The sequence below is a fragment of the Rhinoraja longicauda genome, chromosome 44, assembly GCF_053455715.1.
Source record: "Rhinoraja longicauda isolate Sanriku21f chromosome 44, sRhiLon1.1, whole genome shotgun sequence".
Lineage (NCBI taxonomy): Eukaryota > Metazoa > Chordata > Chondrichthyes > Rajiformes > Arhynchobatidae > Rhinoraja > Rhinoraja longicauda.
In genome coordinates, this window is record NC_135996.1 from 1,998,310 (window position 1) to 2,024,048 (window position 25,739).

General features: G+C 44.3%; 1 protein-coding gene across 6 annotated transcripts in view; it reads right to left on the bottom strand.

The window, feature by feature from the left end:
• Window positions 1–25,739, bottom strand: part of LOC144612295 (interferon-induced protein with tetratricopeptide repeats 5-like) — a 32,544-nt gene that overhangs the window by 5,660 nt on the left and 1,145 nt on the right. For 3 of the 6 annotated variants that reach the window (XM_078431872.1, XM_078431873.1, XM_078431869.1), the window contains one exon: window positions 22,414–22,625. The exons of 2 other annotated variants lie outside the window; for them this stretch is intronic. In XM_078431872.1, the coding sequence (XP_078287998.1) occupies window positions 22,414–22,427 (14 nt within the window). In that variant the 5' untranslated portion in view covers window positions 22,428–22,625. The remainder of the gene's footprint in view (window positions 1–22,413; window positions 22,626–25,739) is intronic. One more of the 6 variants, XM_078431871.1, reaches the window with a different exon arrangement.

A 25,739-nucleotide genomic window follows, 5' to 3' on the forward strand; every position in this document is an offset into this window, starting at 1 on the left:
TAAAGCATGTAAACTTCCCAAAAGCAGTGGTGGGATTTGAACTCTTGCATCAATAGTCCGGTAATACTACCAGCTTCTTACACCATAACATGAATGACTGAATGAATGAATAATTTATTGGCCAAGTATGCATATATAAGGAATGTGCCTTGGTGCTCCACTCACAAATGACAACACAAACATACAGTTAACAATTAACATAGACCCTCAATAAGGACATAAGCCTCGGTACTTTTACGAGGGTGAGGAATACTGTCAAAAGATACAACAGGATATAGTTCAGCTGCATAAATGGGCAAAGAAATGGCAGGAAGGAACTGCAGGTGCTGGTTTATACCAAAGAACACTCCCCCTAGGACATTGGTTCCATTCCAGCTCGGTCTGCACCTGAGCTGGAATGGAACCAATGTCCAAGGGGGAGTGTTTGCTAGTGCTGTCAGGGAGGATTTAAACTAATGTGGCAGGGCGATGGGAGCAGGAGCAGAGAGACAGAGGGGTGTAAAATGAGGGTAGAAGCAACAGGTCGCAAGGTGAAAAGTAAAAGTGATAGGCAGACAAATCAAGGGCAAAAATCAAAAAGGGCCACTTTTCAACATAATTGTATAAAAGGTAAGAGAGTTGTAAAAACCAGCCTGAAGGCTTTGTGTCTCAATGCAAGGAGTATACGTAATAAGGTGGATGAATTAAATGTGGAGATAGTTATTAATGATTATGATATAGTTGGGATTACGGAGACATGGCTCCAGGGTGACCAAGGCTGGGAGCTCAACATCCAGAGATATTCTATATTCAGGCGGGATAGACAGAAAGGAAAAGGCGGTGGGGTAGCGTTACTGGTTAGATAGGAGATTAAAGCAGTGGAAAGGAAGGACATTAGCTTGGAGGAAGTGGAATCGATATGGGTAGAGCTACGAAACACTAAGGGGCAGGAAACGCTAGTGGGAGTTGTGTACAGGCCACCTAACAGCAGTAGTGAGGTTGGGGATGGCATCAAGCAGGAAATTAGAAATGCATGCACTAAAGGTGCAGCAGTTATAATGGGTGACTTCAATCTACATATAGATTGGGTGAACCAAACTGGCAGGGGTGCTGAGGAAGAGGATTTCTTGGAATGTTTGAGAGATGGTTTTCTAAACTAACATGTCGAGGAACCAACGAGAGAACAGGCCATTCTAGACTGGGTATTGAGTATTGAGGAAGGGTTAGTTAGCAGTCTTGTTGTGCGAGGCCCCTTGGGCAAGAGTGATCATAATATGGTAGAGTTCTTCATTAGGATGGAGAGTGACAAAGTCGATACAGAAACAAGTGTTCTGAACTTAAAGAAAGGTATCTTTGAGGGTATGAGGCGTGAATTGTCCAAGATAGACTGGTGATTGATGCTGAAAGGGTTGACGGTGGACATGCAATAGAAGGCATTTAAAGGTCGCATGGATGAACTACAACAAGTGTTCATCCCAGTTTGGCAAAAGAACAAACCAGGAAAGGTAGTGCATCCGTGGCTAACAAGGGAAATCAAGGATAGCATTAAAACAAAAGATGAAGCATACAGATTAGCCAGAAAAAGTAGCATACCAGAGGACTGGGAGAAATTCAGAGTCCAGCAGAGGAGGACAAAGGGCTTAATTAGGAAAGGGAAAATAGATTATGAGGGAAAACTGGCAAGGAACATAAAAACAGACTGCAAAAGCTTTTATAGATATGTCAAGAGAAAAAGATTAGTTAAGGCAAATGTAGGTCCCTTGCAGTCGGAAACAGGTGAATTGATCATAGGGAACAAGGAGATGGCAGACCAATTGAACAAATACTTTGGTTCTGTCTTCACTAAGGAAGACATAAACTGTCTGCCGGAAATAGCGGGGGACCGGTTGGCTAATGAGATGGAGGAACTGAGGGAAATCCAGGTTAGTCGGGAAGTGGTGTTAGGTAAATTAAATGGATTAAAGGCAGATAAATCCCCAGGGCCAGATAGGCTGCATCCCAGAGTGCTTAAGGAAGTAGCCTCAGAAATAGTGGATGCATTAGTGATAATTTTTCAAAACTCTTTAGATTCTGGAGTAGTTCCTGAGGACTGGAGGGTAGCTAATGTAACCCCACTTTTTAAAAAGGGAGGGAGAGAGAAAACGGGGAATTATAGACCAGTTAGCCTAACATCGGTAGTGGGGAAAATGCTAGAGTCATTTATTAAAGATGTGATAGCATCACATTTGGAAAGTGGTGAAATCATCAGACAAAGTCAGCATGGATTTACCAAAGGCAAATCATGTCTGACAAATCTTATAGAATTTTTCGAGGTTGTAACTAGTAGAGTGGATAAGGGAGAACCAGTCGATGTGTTATATCTGGACTTTCAGAAGGCCTTCGACAAGGTCCCACATAGGAGATTGGTGTACAAACTTAAAGCACACGGTATTGAGGGTTCAGTGTTGAGGTGGATAGAAAATTGGTTGGCGGACAGGAAGCAAAGAGTAGGAATAAACGGGTCCTTTTCGGAATGGCAGGCAGTGACTAGTGGGGTACCGCAAGGCTCAGTGCTGGGACCCCAGTTATTTACAATATATATTAATGATTTGGACGAGGGAATTGAATGCAACATCTCTAAGTTTGCGGATGACACGAAGCTGGGTGGCAGTGTTAGCTGCGAGGAGGATGCTAGGAGGCTGCAGAGTGACTTGGATAGATTAGGCGAGTGGGCAAATGCATGGCAGATGCAATATAATGTGGATAAATGTGAGGTTATCCACTTTGGCGGCAAGAACAGGAAAGCAGAGTATTACCTGAATGGTGACCGATTGGAAGAAGGGGAGATGCAACGTGACCTGGGTGTCATGGTGCACCAGTCATTGAAAGCAAGCATGCAGGTGCAGCAGGCAGTGAAGAAAGCGAATGGTATGTTGGCATTCATAGCAAGAGGATTTGAGTTTAGGAGCAGGGAGGTTCTGCTGCAGTTGTACAGGGCCTTGGTGAGACCGCACCTGGAGTATTGTGTGCAGTTTGGGTCTCCTAACTTGAGGAAAGACGTTCTTGCCTTAGAGGGAGTACAGAGAAGGTTCACCAGATTAATCCCTGGGATGGCGGGACTTGCATATGAGGAAAGACTGGATAGACTGGGCTTGCACTCGCTGGAATTTAGAAGACTGAGGGGGGATCTTATAGAAACATATAAAATTCTTAAGGGGTTGGAGAGGCTAGATGCGGGAAGATTGTTCCCGATGTTGGGGAAGTCCAGAACCAGGGATCACAGCTTAAAGATAAGGGGGAAGTCTTTTAGGACCGAGATGAGAAAACATTTCTTCACACAGAGAGTGGTGAGTCTGTGGAATTCTCTGCCACAGAAGGTAGTTGAGGCCAGTTCATTGGCTATATTTAAGAGGGAGTTAGATGTGGCCCTTTTTGCTAAAGGGATCAGGGGGTATGGAGAGAAGGTAGGTACAGGCTACTGAGCTGGATGATCAGCCATGATCATATTGAATGGCGGTGCAGGCTCGAAGGGCCGAATGGCCTACTCCTGCACCTATTTTCTATGTTTCTATAAACACAAAATGCTGGAGTAACTCAGTGGGACAGGCAACATCTCTGGAGAGAAGGAATGGGTGACGTGCAAGCTCGACGATTGTTTCGCTGAACGCCTCTGCTCAGTCTGTCTAAATGTACCTGATATTTAGGTTTCAAAAGACAATTTAACTCCCCTCCCATTCCCACACTGACCTTTCTGTCCTGGGCCTCCTCCACTGTCAGAGTGAAGCCCAGCGCAGATTGGAGGAACAGCACCTCAATATTTCGCTTGGGCAGCTTACACCCCAGTGGTATGAATGTTAACCTCTCTAACTTCAAGTCCATCTACCATTTCTTTGAAGATAGACACAAAATGCTGGAATAACTCAGCTGGACTGGCAGCATCTCTGGAGAGAAGGCATGGGCGACTTTTCAGGTCGAGACACCTCTTCACCCCTTGCTTTCCCTCTCTCTGCATCTCTCTCCCTTCTTACTTCTCTGACCAGACTGTCCCCGATTAAATGGTTTCTCGGGATACTTCGTTGTGACCTTCTCCTGGCCAACAATTATCTATTCTACAATTTCCTTGAGCTGCATCTCCTTTGATGTCTTGTTTACACACCTTACTCTTCCTTATCTCTGTGTCTCCCTCTCCCCTAACTCTCAGTCTGAAGAGGTGTCTCGACCTGAAATGTCACCCATGCCTTCTATCCAGAGATGCTGCCAGTCCTGCTGAGTTACTCCAGCATTTTGTGTCTATCTTCAAAGAAATGGTAGATGGACTTTAACACAGGTAATGGCTAGACCCTGAACAGCATTGATGTGCAGGCGGATGTTGGAGTACAAGTTCAAAGCTCATTGAAGGTGGCAGCACAAGTGAATATGGTGGTAAAGTAGGAATATGGTATGCTTGCCTTCATTGCTAGGGGCATTGAATATAAGAGTCAGGAAGTCATGATGCAGCTCTTTCGGACATTTGTTAGGCTGCATTTGGAGTATCGCGTGCAGATCTGAAAATTTCATGCAGATGTGCGAGGAAAGGTTTTTTTTACATCGAGATCAGTGGGGGTGTGGAACGCATTGCCAGGGGTGATGGTTGAGCCAGTTATGATAGTGGTGTTGAAGAGGTTTTTAGACAGGCATAAGTTAAGGTAATAGTGGGATATAGATCAGTTGCAGGCAGATGAGATCAGTTCATTGTGGGCTGAAGGGCTTGCTCCTATGCTGCACTGTCCTATGTTCTGTGGCATCAGTCATGATGCCAGATCATTAAAGAATACATTGGCACACGCTGCAAGATGAACTCACCCGAGAAGCTTTATTTCCAGAAACAAAACAAAAGGGTATAGAACCAACCCCACAGTTTCCTCTTCTCCTTCCCCTCTGCACTCTAGGGTTAATAAGGGGTTGGTCAGTAGGATGGGGGTAGTTGGTCCAATGACACTTAATTGGACTTCACTTTTTCTCATTCGCCTGTGGCCAGGAGATGAGGGGACCTTAAAGGGGACATGAAATCCCATTCCCCCTCCTTAGCGATAATCCCAGGATTTGTAGCTGGTCCGACCAAAGGGCGGGAGTGGATAATAACATTCTCAAGATGTGCTTCCACCATTGCCCTGCATTTTCACTCTTCTGTCTAGCGCTGTGCTCACTACAAGCTCTGAGTTTCAACCTGCATTGTTGTCCCTCAAACCCTTAGGGGTTCAGGGCTCCTGGGGTTCCATGCGTCTTTCTCCGAAGCAGCACGTTCATCATGAAGCTGCAAGATTTCTGCCTCGAGATTCTTCAGCTTCTTTTCATTCTTCTTAGAGTGAAGATCTCCTCTCTGGAAATACAAGCCTCTCCCAGCTCAAAGGTAGACACAAAATGCTGGTGTAACTCAGTGGGATAGGCAGCATCTCTGGAGAGAAGGAATGAGTGACTTTTCCGGTCAAGACCCTTCTTCAGACATACCTCTCCCAGCTCACATTGGTGGTCTTTCATCTGTGCCTGAAGACTACAAAGTTGTTTAAATGTCTTATCACAACTTTTACTCACAGCCTCAATTTGTGCTTCCAGACCTTTGAGGTCCATCTCCAGCTTCTTCCTTGTACACACTGCTTCCATTCATCCTCCAGCTCTGCTTCAAACTCACAAACCTGTCTAACCAACATTCTCTTCTCTTCATTCTGCTCATCTCTGGCCTGTGGTTCCCACAGATACACTGGGTGCAAACCAGGCTCCCGGGGTTTTTACTCGAAGAACGTGAGGTTTGGACCTTCCTGTGGCTGTTGAACAGGTGATCCAATCCTGAGTCACATAACAAGGAGTGGAACCAGGAGTCTTTAACCACCCCTACAGTGAGTGACCAGCTGTGGGGCTTCATGGCAATACATATACAGGCAGCTGGAACTTGGCGTATATCACCATGCACATGTCAGTGGGAGAATCTCAGATACCTATTTGCCTCAGGCAAACAGTTCTAGCCGGACCAGAGTAATGTAACTGTTCAAGTCTAATAAAGCTAATGTAGGTTGGCCATTAGAGGGTGTACATTCAGGGTGGTTGTCCTTTCTTCTGGCCCCCATGGATGGTGCAACCTGCCAGCCACAATTTGGACTGGGTCAAGGGGTGTCCTGGGTCTGCAGACTTTGGCTCGTCCTCGAGGTCTGGTTATGAGAGGCACTTCTGCCATCTCCTCCTTGAGGCACACCACTAGTCACAGGACTGGTCACTGGTCTTGTTCTTGTTATATTTCTCTTTTGATATTATGATATGGTTCAGTGTTGTTTTACACACCAAATGTTTTAAGCAGAGATAGCTGCATTTACCACAGAAATAGCATAATCCTGCACAAATGCCCTCACGCTTAACTTCTTAGAAGAGACTCGATCCAGAGGTGTGCAAACAATGTTAATTTAAATGGCACCAAATGACCTCTAACTCTCATATTGGGACTAATATACTTGAACTCTGAATCCTTGCTCTGGCAAGGATTATTCCCATCCATTTAAATGTTCATGCTAACCACAATGCAAAAGAAACAAACATAGAAATCTGGGAAGCAAAGGAAAAAATTGCTGAAATAATTAATGGCACTATATCAATGATGAAAGAATCCCATCAAGAAGTTGAAGGAAATCTAATGGAAGAACATCCTGAAATAGATCCTTCTGAACTTAAAGAAAAATAAAGACACTGCTATATTATTGAATAGTCTAAGTGATAAAAACATGACATTAACATCATTCAGACAGGAAGCAAAGAGAGGGAATAAACGGGTCTTTTTCAGAATGGCAGGCAGTGACTAGTGGGGTACCGCAAGGCTCAGTGCTGGGACCCCAGCTATTTACAATATATATTAATGATTTGGACGAGGGAATTGAATGCAACATCTCCAAGTTTGCGGATGACACGAAGCTGGGGGGCAGTGTTAGCTGTGAGGAGGATGCTAGGAGGCTGCAACGTGACTTGGATAGTTAGGTGAGTGGGCAAATGCATGGCAGATGCAGTATAATGTGGATAAATGTGAGGTTATCCACTTTGGTGGCAAGAACAGGAAAGCCGACTATTATCTGAATGGTGGCCGATTGGGAGAAGGGGAGATGCAACGAGACCTCGGTGTCGTGGTACACCAGTCATTGAAAGTAGGCATGCAGGTGCAGCAGGCAGTGAAGAAACGAATGGTATGTTGGCATTCATAGCGAGGGGATTTGAGTATAGGAGCAGGGAGGTTCTGCTGCAGTTGTACAGGGCATTGGTGAGACCACACCTGGAGTATTGCGTACAGTTTTGGTCTCCTAATCTGAAGAAAGACATTCTTGCCATAGAGGGAGTACAGAGAAGGTTCACCAGATTGATTCCTGGGATGGCAGGACTTTCATATGAAGAAAGACTGGATAGACTCGGCTTGTACTCGCTGGAATTTAGATGATTGAGGGGGGATCTTATAGAAACGTACAAAATTCTTAAGGGGTTGGACAGGCTAGATGCAGGAAGATTGTTCCCGATGTTGGGGAAGTCCAGAACAAAGGGTCAGTTTAAGGATAAGGGGGAAGTCTTTTAGGACCAAGATGAGAACGTTTTTTTTCACATAGAGAGTGGTGAATCTGTGGAATTCTCTGCCACAGAAGGTAGTTGAGGCCAGTTCATTGGCTATATTTAAGAGGGAGTTAGATGTGGCCCTTGTGGCTAAAGGGATCAGGGGTTATGGAGAGAAGGCAGCTACGGGATACGGGATATTGAATGGCGGTGCAGGCTCGAAGGGCCGAATGGCCTACTCCTGCACCTATTTTCTATGTTTCTATTAGATTCGAGCATGGTGAGAAACCAGGTTTTAAATGAAGATTTCCTCACTTTAGATGGATATCTTATTGCCCATTCCCTTTCACGTTCATAATTACACAATGATTTTAAGCGTTTTAATTATTTTAACTGTGACCACTATTCCACCCCTTTGTTAAATGTCAGAGATAACATGACAATTCTTTGTACAACAGGTTTATATTCTACGCAGTTCACCAAAGTCCTTGATCTTGTTTTCACAAGGGAAGATAGGATGGAGAAATGCATTGAAGGAGGTGGTAAGGTAAAATAAAGATGTTTTCCTCTCTGGTCCACCCATAACGATAACTCTAATGAGATTTCCGTCCCAAAGACGATTGCATCTATCCGGACTTTTGATAACCCTTCATCTAACAGTCATGAATTGTTCCTGTTCAGATGCCAATAATACCTTACTGCAGTAATTGGTCCAAAACTAGTGGTGCAACTGAGAAGACAGTTATGTCTACAAGTTGAAAACAGAGTAAACAAGCCCATAGATGCTTCCTGACCTGAAATGACAGCTATCCATTTTCTGCCTGATTGCTGCCTGATTCATTGTTACTCCAGCATTTTGTGCCTATCTTATGCCATCTATTTTGTGCCTATCTATTTGTCCCAATCAAATATCATTATTTGGAAACAAATTGATGGTGCTAATTCCTGGGGTTCCATTGATAATACCCCAAATAAATAACATTATTTATAGGGACAAACTGTCAATTATTGCAATGTATGCAAATAGGTAGTATTACCATACAAAAGGCAAAAAACAATTCTCCCCAGAACAATTTATGTGTTATTTTGAAAGATATACACATCAATCCAGCCCTACATCGACAGTGCTCACCCCCATAATGTTACCTGCATGTTTCTTTGGCTCATTCAAAATGTCTGATATTAAAAATTGTTCAGACATATCACAATCAGAAAATCACCCACATTTTGAAGTTTATGAGGGGAGGGGTCTCAGAATAATCTTTTCAGTCAAAACGTATCGCTCTCAAGACAATAAGTGTCCACCTTTAAAGTAAAAACCAGAGTTGATGTATTGAAAAATATACAAGTGGAACTTGGTTCTTGGTTCTTGGTTCTTGGTCCTCCAAATTATTCCAAATGGAATTTAAACTGGAGGTGGTGTGAACTTGATGTGCATCAATCATGGTTGGAAAAATCACAATCAAATCAAGACAATATTTCCCAATATTACAAGTAACTGAGCTTACACAGCAAACTTTGTCCTCTGTGATCAATTCCAGTCTTATTGCAGATGACAACATACAGGTTATTGCTGTTCGATAACCACCTCAACAAATTACAATTAGCCTAACATTAGGATATTTCCCTTCGGATTTCCTCTCATGTCCAATTAAAAGACACAAAGGTTCTAATAAATACATGTAAATCTTAAAAGAGCTACCTCCATAAGTTTGAATACTGTTTTGAATTGGAATACGTCTGAATGTTGAGGGAAGGTACTTAATTGGGGTAAAGCAGATTACAATGTCATTAGGCAGGCATTTGTGAGGGTAGATTGGGAGCAGTTGTTATTGGGTAAATCCACAGCTGACATGTGGGAGTCATTTAAAGGCCAGCTAATTAATGTGCAGGATCCGCATGTTCCTGTAAGGAGGAGGGATAAGGACAGCAAGGTCAGGAAGAAAAAGAAAGTGCAGGTCAGATTTGCTAAGGTAATTGCGGAGACTTTAAATTAGTACGGTTGGGGGGAGGGACTCAAACACAGATAGCTAATAGGCAGTGTGTGAGGCAGGAGGCAGAAAAGGGAAACACTCAGACCCAATATGTAGGAGAGAAAGAAGGGAAAAGAAATCAACTGAGAATAAGAAATGATGGGTCCCTTAAATGTGTATATTTTAATGCTAGGAGCATTGTAAGAAAGGTGGATGAGCTTAGAGCCTGGATTGACATCTGGAAGTATGATGTTGTGGCGATCAGTGAAACATGGTTGCAGGAGGGTTGCGATTGGCAATTAAATATTCCAGGATTTCATTGTTTCAGATGTGATAGAATCGGAGGGGCAAGAGGTGGGGGTGTTGCATTGCTTGTCAGGGAGGATATCACAGCAGTGCTTTGGCAGGACAGACTAGAAGGCTCGATTAAGGAGGCTGTTTGGGTGGAACTCAGAAATGAGAAAGGTTTAGCAACACTTATAGGGGTGTATTATAGACTGCAAAATAGGGAACGAGAATTGGAAGAGCAAATATGTAAGGAGATAGCAGATATTAGTAGTAAGCACAGAGTAGTGATTGTGGGTGATTTCAATTTTCCGTATATAGACTGGGAATCACATTCTGTTAAAGGGCTGGATGGTTTGGAGTTTGTAAAATGTGTGCAGGATAGTTTTTTGCAGCAATACGTAGAGGTGCCTACCAGAGAAGGGGCAGTGTTGGACCTCCTGTTAGGAAATGAGACGGGTCAGGTGACGGAGGTATGTGTTGAGGAGCACTTTGGGTCTAGTGATCACCATGCCATTAGTTTCAATATAATTATGGAGAAGGTCAAATCTGGACCAAGGGTTGAGATTTTGGATTGGAGAAAGGCTAATTTTGAGGAGATGAGAAAGGATTTAAAAGGAGTGAAATGGAACTTTTTGTTTTATGAAAAAGATATAATAGAGAAATGGAGGATATTTAAAGGTGAAATTTTGAGAGTACAGAGTCTTTATGTCCCTGTTCGGTGGAAAGGAAAGAATAATAATTTGAAAGAGCCGTGGTTTTCCAGGGAAATTGGACACTTAGTTCGGAAAAAGAGGGAGATATACAATAAATATAAGCGGCAGGGAGTAAATGAGGTTCTTGAGGAATATAAAGAATGTAAAAGGAATCTTAAGAAGGAAATTAGAAAAGCGAAAAAAAGATATGAGGCTGCTTTGGCAAGTAATGTAAAAGTAAACCCCAAGGGGTTCTACAGATATGTCAATAGCAAAAGGATAGTGAGGGATGAAATTGGTCCATTAGAGAGTCAGAGTGGACAGCTATGTGCTGAGCCGGAAGAAATGGGGGAGATATTAAACAATTTCTTTTCTTCGGTATTCACCGAGGAGAAGGATATTGAATTATGTGAGGTAAGCGAAACAAGTAGCGTAGTGATGGAAATTATGAGGATTAAAGAAGAGGAGGTACGGACACTTTTGAAAAATATAAAATTGGATAAGTCTCCAGGTCCTGATAGGATATTCCCTAGGACATTGAGGGAAGTTAGTGCAGAAATAGCAGGGGCTATGACGGAAATATTTCAAACGTCATTAGAAACGGGGATGGTGCCGGAAGATTGGCGCATTGCGCATGTTGTGCCTTTGTTTAAAAAAGGTTCTAAAAGTAAACCTAGCAATTATAGACCTGTTAGTTTGATGTCTGTGGTGGGAAAATTAATGGAAAAGATACTTAGGGACAATATATATAATTATTTGGATAAACAAGGCCTGATTAGAAACAGTCAACATGGATTTGTGCCTGGAAGGTCATGTTTGACTAATCTTCTTGAATTTTTGAAGAGGTTACCAGGGAAATTGATAAGGGCAAGGCTGTGGATGTTGTCTATATGGACTTTAGTAAGGCATTTGACAAGGTTCCACATGGAAGGTTGATTAAGAAGGTTAAATCGTTGGGTATTAATAGTGAGGTTGCAAGATGGATTCAACAATGGCTGAATGGGAGATACCAGAGGGTAATGGTTGACAATTGTATGTCAGGTTGGAGGCCAGTGTCTAGTGGAGTACCCCAGGGATCTGTGTTGGGTCCACTGTTGTTTGTCATTTACATTAATGATCTGGATGATGGTGTGGCAAATTGGATTAGTAAATATGCAGTTGATACTAAGATAGGTGGTGTAGTTAATAATGAAGTAGAGTTTCAAAGTCTACAGAGAGACTTGGGCCTTTTGGAAGGGTGGGCTGAAAGATGGCAGATGGAGTTTAATGCTGATAAGTGTGAGGTGCTGCATTTTGGTAGGACAAATCAAAATAGGACGTACAGGGTAAATGGTAGGGAATTGAGGAATGCAGTGGAACAGAGGGATCTGGGAATAACTGTGCATTGTTCCCTGAAGGTGGAATCTCATGTGGATAGGGTGGTGAAGAAGGCGTTTGGTATGCTTGCCTTTATAAATCAGAGCATCGAGTATAGAAGTTGGGATGCAATGTTAAAATTGTACAGGGCATTGGTGAGGCCGAATCTGGAGTATGGTGTGCAGTTCTGGTCGCCAAATTATAGGAAGGATGTCGATAAAATGGAGAGGGTACAGAGGAGATTTACTAGAATGTTGCCTGGGTTTCAGCACTTAAGCTACAGAGAGAGGTTGAACAGGTTGGGTCTTTATTCTTTGGAGCGTAGAAGGTTGAGGGGGGACTTGATAGAGGTTTTAAAAATTTTGAGAGGGACGGACAGAGTTGACTTGGGTAGGCTTTTCCCTTTGAGAGTGGGGAAGATTCCAACAAGGGGACATAGCTTCAGAATTGAGGGACAAAGGTTTAGGGGTAACATGAGGGGGAACTTCTTTACTCAGAGGGTTGTGGCTGTATGGAATGGGCTTCCGGTGGAAGTGGTGGAGGCTGGCTCGATTTTATTATTTAAGAGTAAATTGGATAGGTATATGGATAGGAGGGGATTGGAGGGTTATGGTCTGAGTGCAGGTAGATGAGACTAGGTCAGGGAGAATGGTCGGCGTGGACTGGTAGGGCCGGACAGGCCTGTTTCCATGCTGTAGTTGTTATATGTTATATGTTATATGTTACTCCTCCCCTACTAACCCAATCCATCCCCCCTAGCCACCCCCACTTGCCCCTCCCGTGCCCCCACCCGGGAACGCGGGGGGATGGAGTGGCTGAATGTTAGACCAATGCAGTAGCGATTTGGGCGAGTTTCAAAGGGGGTTCAGGGGGGATGAATTGGGTGAATGGAGGGTGGAAGAGAGGGGGGGATAATGGGGCTGGGGGATGGAGTGGGTGAGAAGAGGATAAGGGGGTGGGTTGTGGGGGGTGATAAGGAGTTGAGGGGGTGTGAATGGATTGGGTGAGTGGGGCCCATAAAAAAAAACCTGAAACCAATTTGTTAATGCAGCACAGGTTTGGGGAATTTTAAGGGGGAATGGAGTGCGTGAGTGGGGAACTGAAGAAAAATCCTAAACACAATTTCAGTTAATGCAGGAACGGTTTGGGGGAGTTTTAAGGTGGGGGGGTTGAGGTGGGAATGGAGTGCGTGAGTGAGGGGATGGGGTGGCTGAGTAAGGGGTGGACGTTAGACCAATGCTGTCGAGGTTTGGGGGAGTTCTAAAGGGGGTTCAGGGAGGATGAATTGGGCGAATGGGGATGGAAGAGAGGGGATAAGGGGGCTGAGGGGGGGATAAGGGGGTTGAGGTGGGTTGTGTGGGTGTTGGATGTTAAACCGAAACTGTTTAACTGTGCCGTTATACTGACGTCACTTCCGGTGTACCAGATATAAAATGCATATGAAAACAAAATAAAAGTCTTCACTTCCGGTTAGAGCATGTGTGTTTATTCCTCCGAAGAATAAAAGACATAATACCGACTATCCTGCCCTTGAGATGCAAACGTCAACAGGTTATGGGCCCAGCAGGGATGGTGGAAGCCGATGGAACAGATTATGCTTCGACGGAGATGAAAAGAATTACGAATTATGGGAAACAAAGTTTTTAGGCCACATGCGGCTACAAGACTTAAAGTCAATAATTCTGAACGAGCCGGCTACCGACGAAGAAGGCGACGAGGAAGCCGAGAAAAACGAAAAAGCCTTCGCCGAGCTGATACAAGTGCTAGACGACAAAAGTTTGTCGCTCATTATGAGAGAAGCGGCGGACGACGGGAGAAAAGCGTTGCAGCTACTGAGGAGCCATTACGCGGACACAGGGAAGCCGCGAGTGATCGGCCTCTACATCGAGCTGACGTCGCTGAAAAAGGCCATAAACGAAAGTGTAACAGAATACATTATTCGTGCAGAAACGGCGATTACAGCACTAAGAAAAGTTGGGATGCAATGTTAAAATTGTACAGGGCATTGGTGAGGCCGAATCTGGAGTATGGTGTGCAGTTCTGGTCGCCAAATTATAGGAAGGATGTCGATAAAATGGAGAGGGTACAGAGGAGATTTACTATAATGTTGCCTGGGTTTCAGCACTTAAGCTACAGAGAGAGGTTGAACAGGTTGGGTCTTTATTCTTTGGAGCGTAGAAGGCTGAGGGGGGACTTGATAGAGGTTTTTAAAATTTTGAGAGGGACGGACAGAGTTGACGTGGGTAGGCTTTTCCCTTTGAGAGTGGGGAAGATTCCAACAAGGGGACATAGCTTCAGAATTGAGGGACAAAAGTTTAGGGGGTAACTTCTTTACTCAGAGGGTGGTGGCTGTATGGAATGGGCTTCCGGTGGAAGTGGTGGAGGCTGGCTCGATTTTATTATTTAAGAGTAAATTGGATAGGTATATGGATAAGAGGGGATTAGAGGGTTATGGTCTGAGTGCAGGTAGATGTGACTAGGTCAGGGAGAGTGGTCGGCGTGGACTGGTAGGGCCAAACCAGCCTGTTTCCGTGCTGTAGTTGTTATATGTTATATGGTTATAAGCAGGTGGCATCAGACCTTTTATGATATTATAATCAGACATATTATGAGGAATTTAAAGTGAGAAGGAACGAAATCATGTGTGTATTTACAAGGGTCAAAAGTGCCCATGAAATGTAATTGTTAGTCAGATTAAGGAAAATCCAAGGCTTTTCAAGAGTATGTTAAAAACAAGAGGGTGACCAGGGATGCTCAAGGATAAAGGATGTTATCAATGCCTGGAGTTGAGGTGAGGTGCTAAATTACTTTACGTCTGTCTACACTGAGAAGTTCTTGGTGGATAGAGATCAGGGTAGAAAATACAAATATGCTGGGGCAATTTGAGGTTGGGAAGAAGGAGGTGCTGAGGGTCTTGTAGAGCATTAAGGTGAATACTCGAGGGCCTGATGGGATTAATCCCAGGTTATTGAGGGAGGCAGGAGAAGAGATTGCGGGTCCTTGACAAGGATCTTTGTTTCTTCTCCAGCCACATGCAAGGACCTGGAGGACTGGGGAGCGGCCAATGTTGTTCTGGAGATAAGTGGGTCTACTGTGGATAGGGTGAGCAGTTTTAAATACTTGGGAGTCCGCATCACAGAGGATCTGACATGGGCAACACACATTGCCGCACTGGTGGGTAAGGCAAAGCAGCGCCTTTACCACCTTAGACAGCTGAGGAAATTCAGAGTGTCTCTGAGGATCCTTCATTGCTTCTACTCTGGGGCTGTGGAGAGCATCCTGTCCGGCAACATTACAGTCTGGTTTGGGAACAGCTCTGCCCAGGACAGGATGGCCCTGCAGAGAGTAGTGCGTTCGGCATAACGGACCATGGGAACTACACTCGTCCCCCTGCAGGACCTATACATCAGGAGGTGCAGATCCAGAGCAAGCAAGATTATGAGGGACCCCTGCCACCCCAGTAACGGACTGTTCCAGATGCCACGTTCAGGCAAACGCCTCCGCTGTCACGCTGTGAAAACGGAGAGGATAAGACGGAGTTTCTTCCCACAGGCCATCAGGACTGTCAACTTTTATAACTCCAGAGACAAATTTTTTATCTACACTATAGTAACTTATTAACTCTATTTATATGCTGTAACTGTAATTCTTTTTTGTGCACAATCCGCAGGCATTGCCACTTTCATTTCACTGCACATCGTGTATGTGACAAATAAACTTGACTTGACTTGTTCCTTTGTTTGAGAAGAAAAGTAGGGAGCATCCTGCAAATTATAGACTGTTGATCCTCACATCAGTGGTAGGGAAACCTTTGGAGAGAAATCTTTGATACTCCAATTGGAAGAAATTGGCTAATTAGGGATAGCCCGCGTGGCTTTGTACGCAGCAGTTTATATCTTACTAACTTGATTGAGGTGTTTGTGGTGATGAAGCATATTAATGAAGGTAGGGCAGAGGATGTTGTATCAACGGATTTTAGTAAGACTTTTAATAAAATCACTCAGGGTAGGCTAATCCAGGTGATTGAGATGCATGGGATTCATGGTGATTCGGTTGTATGAATTCAGAACTGGCTTGTTCGTAGAAGACAGACGGTTGTGGTGAAAGGAAGATATTCTGGCTGGAGGTCTGTGAGCAGTGGAGTTCCGCAGGTCAATCTTCTGTTTGTGTATAATGGTCTCGGCGCGAAATGTCACCTATTCCTTTCCCCCAGACATGCTGCTGGACCAGCTGAGTTACTCCAGCATTTTGCGTCTACATACAGACACACATATACACACATGCATGCATACGCACACATATACACTGGCAACACCAAAATTGGAAGAGTTGCAGTGAGAAGGGCTGTCAGAAGAAAGAGTGGGTAAAGATCAACTGCAGAAATGGGCGGAGAAAAGGTAGATGGAATTCAGTCTGAGCAAGTGTGAGGTGCTGCACTTTGGGAACTTGAATGTAAGGGGAGAGTATGCAGATAATGGCAGGACCCTTAACAGCATTGACGTGCAGAGGGATCTCAGAGTCACAGATCATAGCTTACTGAAGGTGGCAGCATAAGTAGATAGGGAAGTAAAGAAAGTGTATGTTATGCTTGCCTTCCGTAGCAAGGAGCATTGAATATAAGTCATGAAGTCATGATGCAGCACCACAGCACTTTGTTTCGGCCGCATTTGGAGCATTGCATCCAGCTCTGGTCACACCATTACAGGAAAGATGTGGAGACATTGGTTTACCAGAATGCTGCCTGCATTTGAGGGTTTCAACTACAAAGAGAGGTGGGATAGATTTACATTGTTTTCTGCGGAACATCAAAGGTTGAGGGTAGACGTAATAGAGGTTTGTAAAACTATGAGAGGCAAAGATACGGTAGATAGTCAAAACCTTTTTTCCCGGGGTGGAAATGTCAAGCACTAGAGGGCATAACTACAAGGTGAGGGGGGAAATGTCAAGCACTAGAGGGCATAGCAGCAAGGTGAGAGGGGAAATGTCAAGCACTAGAGGGCATAGCTGCAAGGTGAGAGGGGAAATGTCAAGCACTAGAGGGCATAGCTACAAGGTGAGAGGGGAAATGTCAAGCACTAGAGGGCATAGCTGCATGGTGAGAGGGGAAATGTCAAGCACTAGAGGGAATAGCTACAACGTGAGAAGGGAAATGTCAAGCACTAGAGGGCACAGCTACAAGGTGAGAGGGGAAATGTTGCAGGCACATATTTGGGGAAAATCTTTTTTACAAAGTGGGAGAGCCAGGATCACATTGCCTGGGGTGGTGTGGAGGCAGATACCATAGTGGTGCTTAATAGGCTTTTCGATAGGCACTTGGAAGTGCAAGGAATAGAGGAGAATGCAATCATGTTCAGCACAAACATTGTGGGCAGAAATGGCCACTCCTGGGCTGTACTGCTCTATGTTCCAGGTTCCAATTCTCTTCATTTGGATGTCCATAAATTAAAACTCATTTATGAGATAGAAGCGAATGATCTTCACTGGTGGTACCTTCCATCAATGAACTGAGTATTTTGTTTCTCATATCTGTTCATTCTTTTCAGACCAACTCCATCTATTTGAGAACACAGCATCTACAACAGGTAGGCACAACCTATATCAGTTTAATCTGCCTGATTATTGTTGGGGGGGGGGGGGGGGGGGGAGGGGGTCTCTTACTGGCCCTCCTGTGCTGTAATATTCTTTTTTTTATGATCCATCTACCATGTTAGCCATTTACTGTACAACATTTCCTCCAAAGTAACTCTCAACAATGGTGCCCATTACTATATTCCCTGTACAATGACAGTGCAGCCAAATTCTGCTCTAACTCCATTTTCAAGTTTGTAAAAGGTACCACTGTAGTGCGTCAGGTCTCCAGCAATGATGAGATGGAGTACAGGAAGGAGAAGGAGAAATTAGTAATTTCTCTCTTTTTTCTCTCTTCTCAAATTTGCACTCTCTTTCCTTTCATGTTTTGCACTCCCTGTTGTACTCGGGAATGGTAGACACAAAATGCTGGCCTAACTCAGCAGGACAGGCAGCATCTCTGGAGAGAAGGAATTGTTTGATTGTCTTCATGCATGCTACGAGTTGCCTGGATGGCACATAAAACAAACTGAGTTACACGTGGTAATAATGAACCAATACCAATACTATACAATGTCCCAAGCAATCTCCATTGCAGTACACAACCATCACTGATGCACATGAGCCAAATTAGATGTAGGTCGGCAAAAGAAATGTCTTGGCGTGGCCTAATTATTTGAATCATGATTCACAAAACTCTTTAAAAAGTACCACTAGGCAATCCTTCAAATGAAACGTTGAATCTATTCATTTTATTCATTAAGTTGACCATTAATGATTCCTTGTCATTAAAACATAGAACAGCACAGCAGAGGGATGGACCCTTTGGTCCACATTGCTTGAGCCTAACATGATGTGAAGTTAAACTGATGGCATCTGCCTGTACACCATATAACATATAACAACATATAACAACTACAGCATGGAAACAGGCCTGTCCGGCCCTACCAGTCCACGCCGACCATTCTCCCTGACCTAGTCTCATCTACCTGCACTCAGACCATAACCCTCCAATCCCCTCCTATCCATATACCTATCCAATTTACTCTTAAATAATAAAATCGAGCCAGCCTCCACCACTTCCACCGGAAGTCCATTCCATACAGCCACAACCCTCTGAGTAAAGAAATTCCCCCTCATGTTACCCCTAAACCTTTGTCCCTCAATTCTGAAGCTATGTCCCCTTGTTGGAATCTTCCCCACTCTCAAAGGGAAAAGCCTACCCACGTCAACTCTGTCCGTCCCTCTCAAAATTTTAAAAACCTCTATCAAGTCCCCCCTCAACCTTCTACGCTCCAAAGAATAAAGACCCAACCTGTTCAACCTCTCTCTGTAGCCTAAGTGCTGAAACCCAGGCAACATTCTAGTAAATCTCCTCTGTACCCTCTCCATTTTGTCGACATCCTTCCTATAATTTGGCGACCAGAACTGCACACCATACTCCAGATTCGGCCTCACCAATGCCCTGTACAATTTCAACATTACATCCCAACTTCTATACTCGATGCTCTGATTTATAAAGGCAAGCATACCAAACGCCTTCTTCACCACCCTATCCACATGAGATTCCACCTTCAGGGAACAATGCACAGTTATTCCCAGATCCCTCTGTTCCACTGCATTCCTCAATTCCCTACCATTTACCCTGTACGTCCTATTTTGATTTGTCCTACCAAAATGCAGCACCTCACACTTATCAGCATTAAACTCCATCTGCCATCTTTCAGCCCACCCTTCCAAAAGGCCCAAGTCTCTCTGTAGACTTTGAAAATCTACCTCACTATCAACTACTCCACCTATCTTAGTATCATCTGCATATTTACTAATCCAATTTGCCACCAATAGCAGATGTCCCAGCATAGTTCTCCGCAGAACTCCACTGGTCACAGACATCCAACCACAATACCTTCCTTCCACCACAACACTCTGTCTTCTATGAATCAGCCAGATCTGAATCAATATGACCAAGTCACTGTTAATTTCAATGCATCTTAATTTTCTAGATCAGCCTAACATGAGAGACGTAATCAAAAGCCTTCCTAAAATCCATTTACACAACATCAATCTCCTTTGTCACCTCTCAGAAACACACTCAAGTTGGTAAAAAAAAAAGACCTGCTGCGAACAAAGTCAACTGGGAAAAAATCCTACCCTGATGACTTCTCTCCAATAGTTTCCCTGCCACTGATGTGAGGAGCACTGGCCTATAGTTCCCTGGTTTCTCTCCACTTCCCTTCTAAGAGTTTTCAAGAGAGAGTTAGATTTAGCTCTTTGGGCTAACGGAATCAAGGGATATGGGGAAAAAGTAGGAACGGAGTACTGATTTTGGATGATCAGCCATCATCATATTGAATGACATTGCTGGCTCGGGTGGCCTACTTCTGCACTATTTTCTACGTTTCCATGTTTCTATGTTAAGTAAAGGAACATCATTGGCCACTCTCCAGTTCTCCAGGCCATCACTTGTGGTTAAAGAAACAAAGATCATTGTCATGGCCCCTGCAATCTCCTCTCTTGCCTCCTTCAATAACCTGGGATAGGTCCCATCCGGCCATGGGACCTATCCATCTTAATGCTCTTCCACCACCTACTTGTCAACCTCAAACTGCCCCAGCATATTTGTAATGACACTTCATGGCCCCTTTAGGTCCTTCTAATCACCCGCATGGGTTCTTTCCTGCTCGCTTTATATTCCTCATAACCGTGGCTGATACCAAACCTCCACTTTCTCATCAGACCTTCCATTTCCTGTCCTGCTGTTCTGCTTCCCACTTCCCTGCTATTCCAGTTTAAACCCTCCCGAGTTGCACTAGCAAATCTCCTAGCAGGAATGTTGATGCCCCTCCAGTTCAGGTGCGAGCCGTCCCTCTTGTACAGGTGACCTCTGCCCCAAAACAGGTCCCAGTTGCACCAAAATCTGAATCCCTGCCCTGTGCATCAAATCCTCAGCCAAGCATTCATCTGTACTATTGCTACCGTCACTAGCACATGGCACTGGTTGTAATCCAGAGATTACCACCCTGGATGTCCTGCATTTCAACCTTTTGCCTAACTCTCTGTATTCATTCTGCAGGACCTCATCCCTTTTCCTACCCATGTCATTTGTGCCAACGTGCACAATGATTTCTAAATGGTCACCCGCCCCCCTTGAGAATATTCTGTAGCTGTTCCAAAACATCCAGAACGCTGGCACCAGGGAGGAAACAGACCATCCTGGAGTCCCATTTGTTGCCGCAGAATCTCGTCTGTCCCCTATCTATAATCTCCTCTCACTATCGCTCTGCCTGACTTCACCCTACCCCACTGTGCCTCAGAGCCAGGGCCAGTGCCACAGACCTGACTACTGCTGCTTTCTCATGGTCATCCCTCTCAACAGTGTCTAAAAGGGGGGAAGGCCACAGGGCACTCCTGAAAACTCTGCCTCTTCCCTTTGCTGGTGGTCACCCATCTATTCTCTGCCTGTATCTTGCCACTGTATGTTTCTTTTTTTTCCTAGTCAGATGTGCAGCACTTTGGTCAACGTGGGTTGTTTTTAAATGTGCTATACAAATAAATTGACTTGACTTGACTTGAAACAAAGCAGGAAGTCAAGGTCTCATACAATCTTTAAAACAACAATATCTGAATAAATATCGACTTTGTACACTAGCCGAGGCCCAAATGGAAGTTATTATTAGCTTTTATTTGCTTTATCACCAGATATCTTTTCACTGTACCTTGGTATTAAACTGAGATATGATATTGCAAGGAAATCTACTTCATGCACGAAGACTCATGAGGAGAGACTGGAAGGTGCTGCGTTTATTTTGCTTGGAGCGGAGGAGACCGAGCGGGACCGAGATATTCACCATTATGTAAGTTGTAGGAAACTATTCCACACGGCAGAGATGTCCAATACTTGAGGACATCATTTAGAATAAAAGATAAGAGACTCAGAGAGAGCTCAGGAAGGAATTTATTACCGAGCAGGATGGTTTAAATCTGAACCCAGTGTCTGTGTGAGTATTCAGATAGGAACTCTCACAATGTTTAAGATATATCTCGACAAACACTTGCATCACTAAGGCACAGAAGGCTGCGGACCAGAAGGCCCCGAAGGCTCGTCGGACGGACGAACGCACCCGGAACTCGTTGGATGTGGAACCGCAGGACGCTCCGTCAGAGAGCTGAACACGTCGGCCGGTCGAACTGCCCGGGGATGCCCGAACATGCCAGCTGAAACAGACGGAGAGGCTCCACCGGGCGGCCGGTCTCGCTTGGACGCTCCTTGGACTCGGAACCGCCCGATAGCTCATCAGAAGTGGAATATTGGGATGGAGTTGCTGGAGACATTGGGCATGGAGAACAAGGGCCGGTAGGAGTGTGAACCGGGTAATGCCTCCAGCGCCTATAAGGTGGGTTGCAGGAGGTTGCCCCCGGGATACAAGATGTCCGGCGAGGAGGAGAGAGAGACGACGGTTCACGGGCCAAGCCGGTCGGTGGTGATGGAGGGGATCGGGAGTCGCTCCGGCAGAACGAGCACACGGGAATCTAGACTGTGAACTCGATTAAATGGCGGCACACCTGACGGCAACTGCATTATGTGCAAAATGAATTGCATTCTACAGTTTATTTGCATGTGTGACAATAAATATCAAATGAACCATTGAATTGGTGCAATTACAGTAGTGCTTTCAGGAGTAGTGTAGATATACGTAGTGTAGGTCATCGACAGGCCTACTTTGTCCATATGACAACTGGTACACGTATGTAACCACAACGACAGAGAAAGTATTACACTTGCAAGAAGTCTGAATAACAAAAACATTTGCTTTCTGAAGACTGGCTGCAATTTCGCCAGATAAGATACTTTTCTATAATGAAAGTTCATCAGCTTATAATAACCTTCTTTCTACACGTACAGCCACTTAATGACGTATCTCTAAACATTTAGTACCAATTACATGTAATACATTACACATACTTTCAAACAAACAATGATTAACACATAAACTTCATACAGAAGAAATTACAGAGTTCTGTACCTCATTGTGTTCATTAGATACGAAGCTCTTTGAATTTCTTTTCACAGCTTTAGCAGCACTTTTGATGTGGAGTCGATTGAGAAGGGTGTTGCAGGCAATGATTTACTGAAAGTCACTTCCTGATGATGAATAGAAACTTAACCTCGAAAGTGAAACTAGCTTCCCCAAGAAATGATGACGATGATATTCCAGTGTGCCGGAGGCGGAACTACCTGGATCCAATTACAAGTTGGTTAGCAACTGTCACTGCATTCATCAGACCCGGCCTGATTGGGTGATCTTTTCTCTGCCCACTTATCATGTCTGGTAGGCATAACATTGAAAATAGGCGCAGAAGGAGGCCATTCGGCCCTTCGATCCAGCACCGCCATTCATTGTGATATTGGCTGATCATCCAGAATCAGTAACCCGTGCCTGCCTTCTCCCCATATCCATTGAGTGTGCTAGCCCCAAGAGGTCTCTCATTTAAATTCATCCAGTGGATACACCTGGAGCTCTATATATAGGATTTGAACCGCTATGTAAGAAAACACATTTCCATTAGAGTCCAAGAGATTCACTTGCCAAATTCCTGGGCATTTTTCATACAACTATGTTCAGCACTACTGCCTCTTTTTCACAAAATCTTTTTTTTGTTCTTGCAAAATGTGTGTGTGATTTGTGTGTAATTAATGTTTATCTTTGCTGCTTGAGACCATGTACCTATGATGCTGCTCACCGTACATATGCGTATGACAATACAGTCGACCTGACCTGATCTGGGATGAGAGGGTTGTCCTGACACGAGCAAGACCTGCATTCTTTGATAAAGTGGAAAAGTCACAAACATGGAAACATTGTTACAAGATGAAAGTTATTCAAACCTAAGAATTTAATTTGCAGACCACAGTGGAACTCTGTACATCTCTATCCCAGAGGGTTGCTGAGGTTAGGTCTCTGGATTTTTAAAAAAAAGTAGTAGTAAATTAAGTTTTGAAAGGTTATGGATTTAAGATTGCCTGGATCAAGTTGATTGGAGCAGGCCGTTTGAAGGAAAAGGAACATCTGGAAAGTGGGATGTTTTTAAGTGTGCTTAAAAAGGGTCAAGTGCATGCATGTTCCTGTTAGAGTAAGGGGCGAGGGTAAGTACGCTTGGATGGCAAAAGAAATTGAGGCTCTGGTCAAAAATAAGGAGGCATGGGGCAGGTATATGCCGCTGGGAATTTTGGGAACAGAGGCGCAAGCTAAAAAAGGAAATCAGGAGGAAAAGGGGAATAGGAGCAAGCTCTGGCCAATAACATTAAGGACAATCCCAAGAGATATTATGCACATTAACAGAAAAAGGGTAGCCAGAGTGAAAATGAGACCCCTTTGGAATCAAAGGTACAGGAGATGAGCAAGATCTCCAATTAGTATTTTGCCTGTTTTTACCATGGATAAACACATCAGGACCAGTGAACTTGTGACAGTCAGCAGAAGTGTCTGAGACCAGTCAGTATCATGGTCATGGAAGTACAGAATATCCAAACACATATGACGTTATTACAGATGGGTGACAGTGTGAGCTGCGAGGAGGATACTATGAGGCTGCAGGGTGACTTGGATTGGTTGGGTGAGCGGGCAGATACATGGCAGATGCAGTACAATGTGGATAAATGTGAGGTTATCCACTTTGGTGGCAAGAAAAGGAAGGCAGATTATTATCTGTACGGTCCACATTAGGAAAAGGGGAGGAGCAATGAGACCTGGGTGCTTGCACATCAGTCACTGAAAGTAAGCATGCAGGTACAGCAGGCAGTGAAGAACGCTAATGGCATGTTGGCCTTCATGGCGAGAGGATTTGAGTATAGGAGCAACTGCCTACAGCAGTTGTGCAGAGTCCTGGTGAGACCGCACCTGGAGTATTGTGTGCAATTTTGGTCTCCAAATTTGAGGAAGGACATTATTGCCATTGAGGGAGTACAGCGCAGGTTCATTCCCGGGATGGCAGGACTGACCTGATGAAAGAATGGGTCGACTAGGCTTGCATTCACTGAAATTTAGGATGAGAGGGGATCTTGTAGAAACGTATGAATTTTCTAAAGGATTGGACAGGCTAAATGCATGAAAAATGTTCCAGATGTTGGGGGAGTCCAGAACCAGGGGTCACAGTTTAAGAATAAGGGGTTGTGATGAGTAGTGAATCAATGGAATTCTCTGCCACAGAAGCAGTGGACGACAATTAGCTGGTTGTTTTCAAGAGAGAGTTGGATTTACCTCTTTGGTCTAAAGGAATCGAGGGATATGGGGAAAAAAGCAGAAATGAGGTACTGATTTTAGATGATCAGCCATGATCATATTGAATGGTGGTGCTGGCTTGAAGGCCGAATGGTCTACTCCTGCACCTATTTTTCTATGTTTCTAAGATAGACCAATCTCCTGAGCCTGATCAGTAGTATCTGAGGAAACTAGGTAGGAAATTGCAGGTGCCCTGGATGCGATCTATGAGTCACGATTAAATACGGGTTACATGCCGCAGTTGGGGAGGGGGACATAGTTCCTTGAAAATGGCGTCACAGGTAGATAGGATGGTCAGGAAGGCTTTCAACACATTGGCCTTCATCAGTCAGAACATTGAGTATTAGAGTTGGGAGGTATTGTTACAGTTAAACAAGACATTGGTGAGGCCAGATTTAGAGGATTGTGTTCAGCTTTGGTCACCCTGTTATACAAAAGACGTTGTTAAGCTAGAACAGGGGCAGAAAGGATTTACACGGAAGTTGCCTGGACTTGAGGGCCTGAGCTTTAGAGAGAGGTTAAGCTGGCTAGAACCTTATTCCTTGGAGCACTGAAGTATTAGGGGTGATCTTATAGAGCTGCATAAGATCATGAGCGGAATGGACAGGGTAAATGCACAGGTTTATGGTGAGGGGGGAACAATTAATAGGAACACAAGCGGCTGGTTGGGCCAAAGCACCTGTTTACGACACTATAGGAGTTCATGAGATACATGTATAGGAAGGGTTCAGAAGGCAATGGGCCAAATGTAGGAAAATGGGCCTAGCCCAAAATGGCATCCTAGTCAACATTGACCTGTTTCCATGCTGTATCGGATTATAAATCTACGGTGACAGAGTTACACCATAATGGGGTAGCCATTGAAAGCTTTTTGTGTTGTGCATGAAGCTCTTCAGAGAGAGCATGATGAATTATCCACCATGGAGGGTGGTAGAGGTGAAATCAGTGGAGGCAAGGAAGAAGAATATTGATTTTTCAAAGATTGGGGAATTGAGAGCTACGAGCAGTACACACAGGAAAGGAATTGAGGCCTGTGGCAGATTAGTCATGATCATATGAAGGAGAAAGAT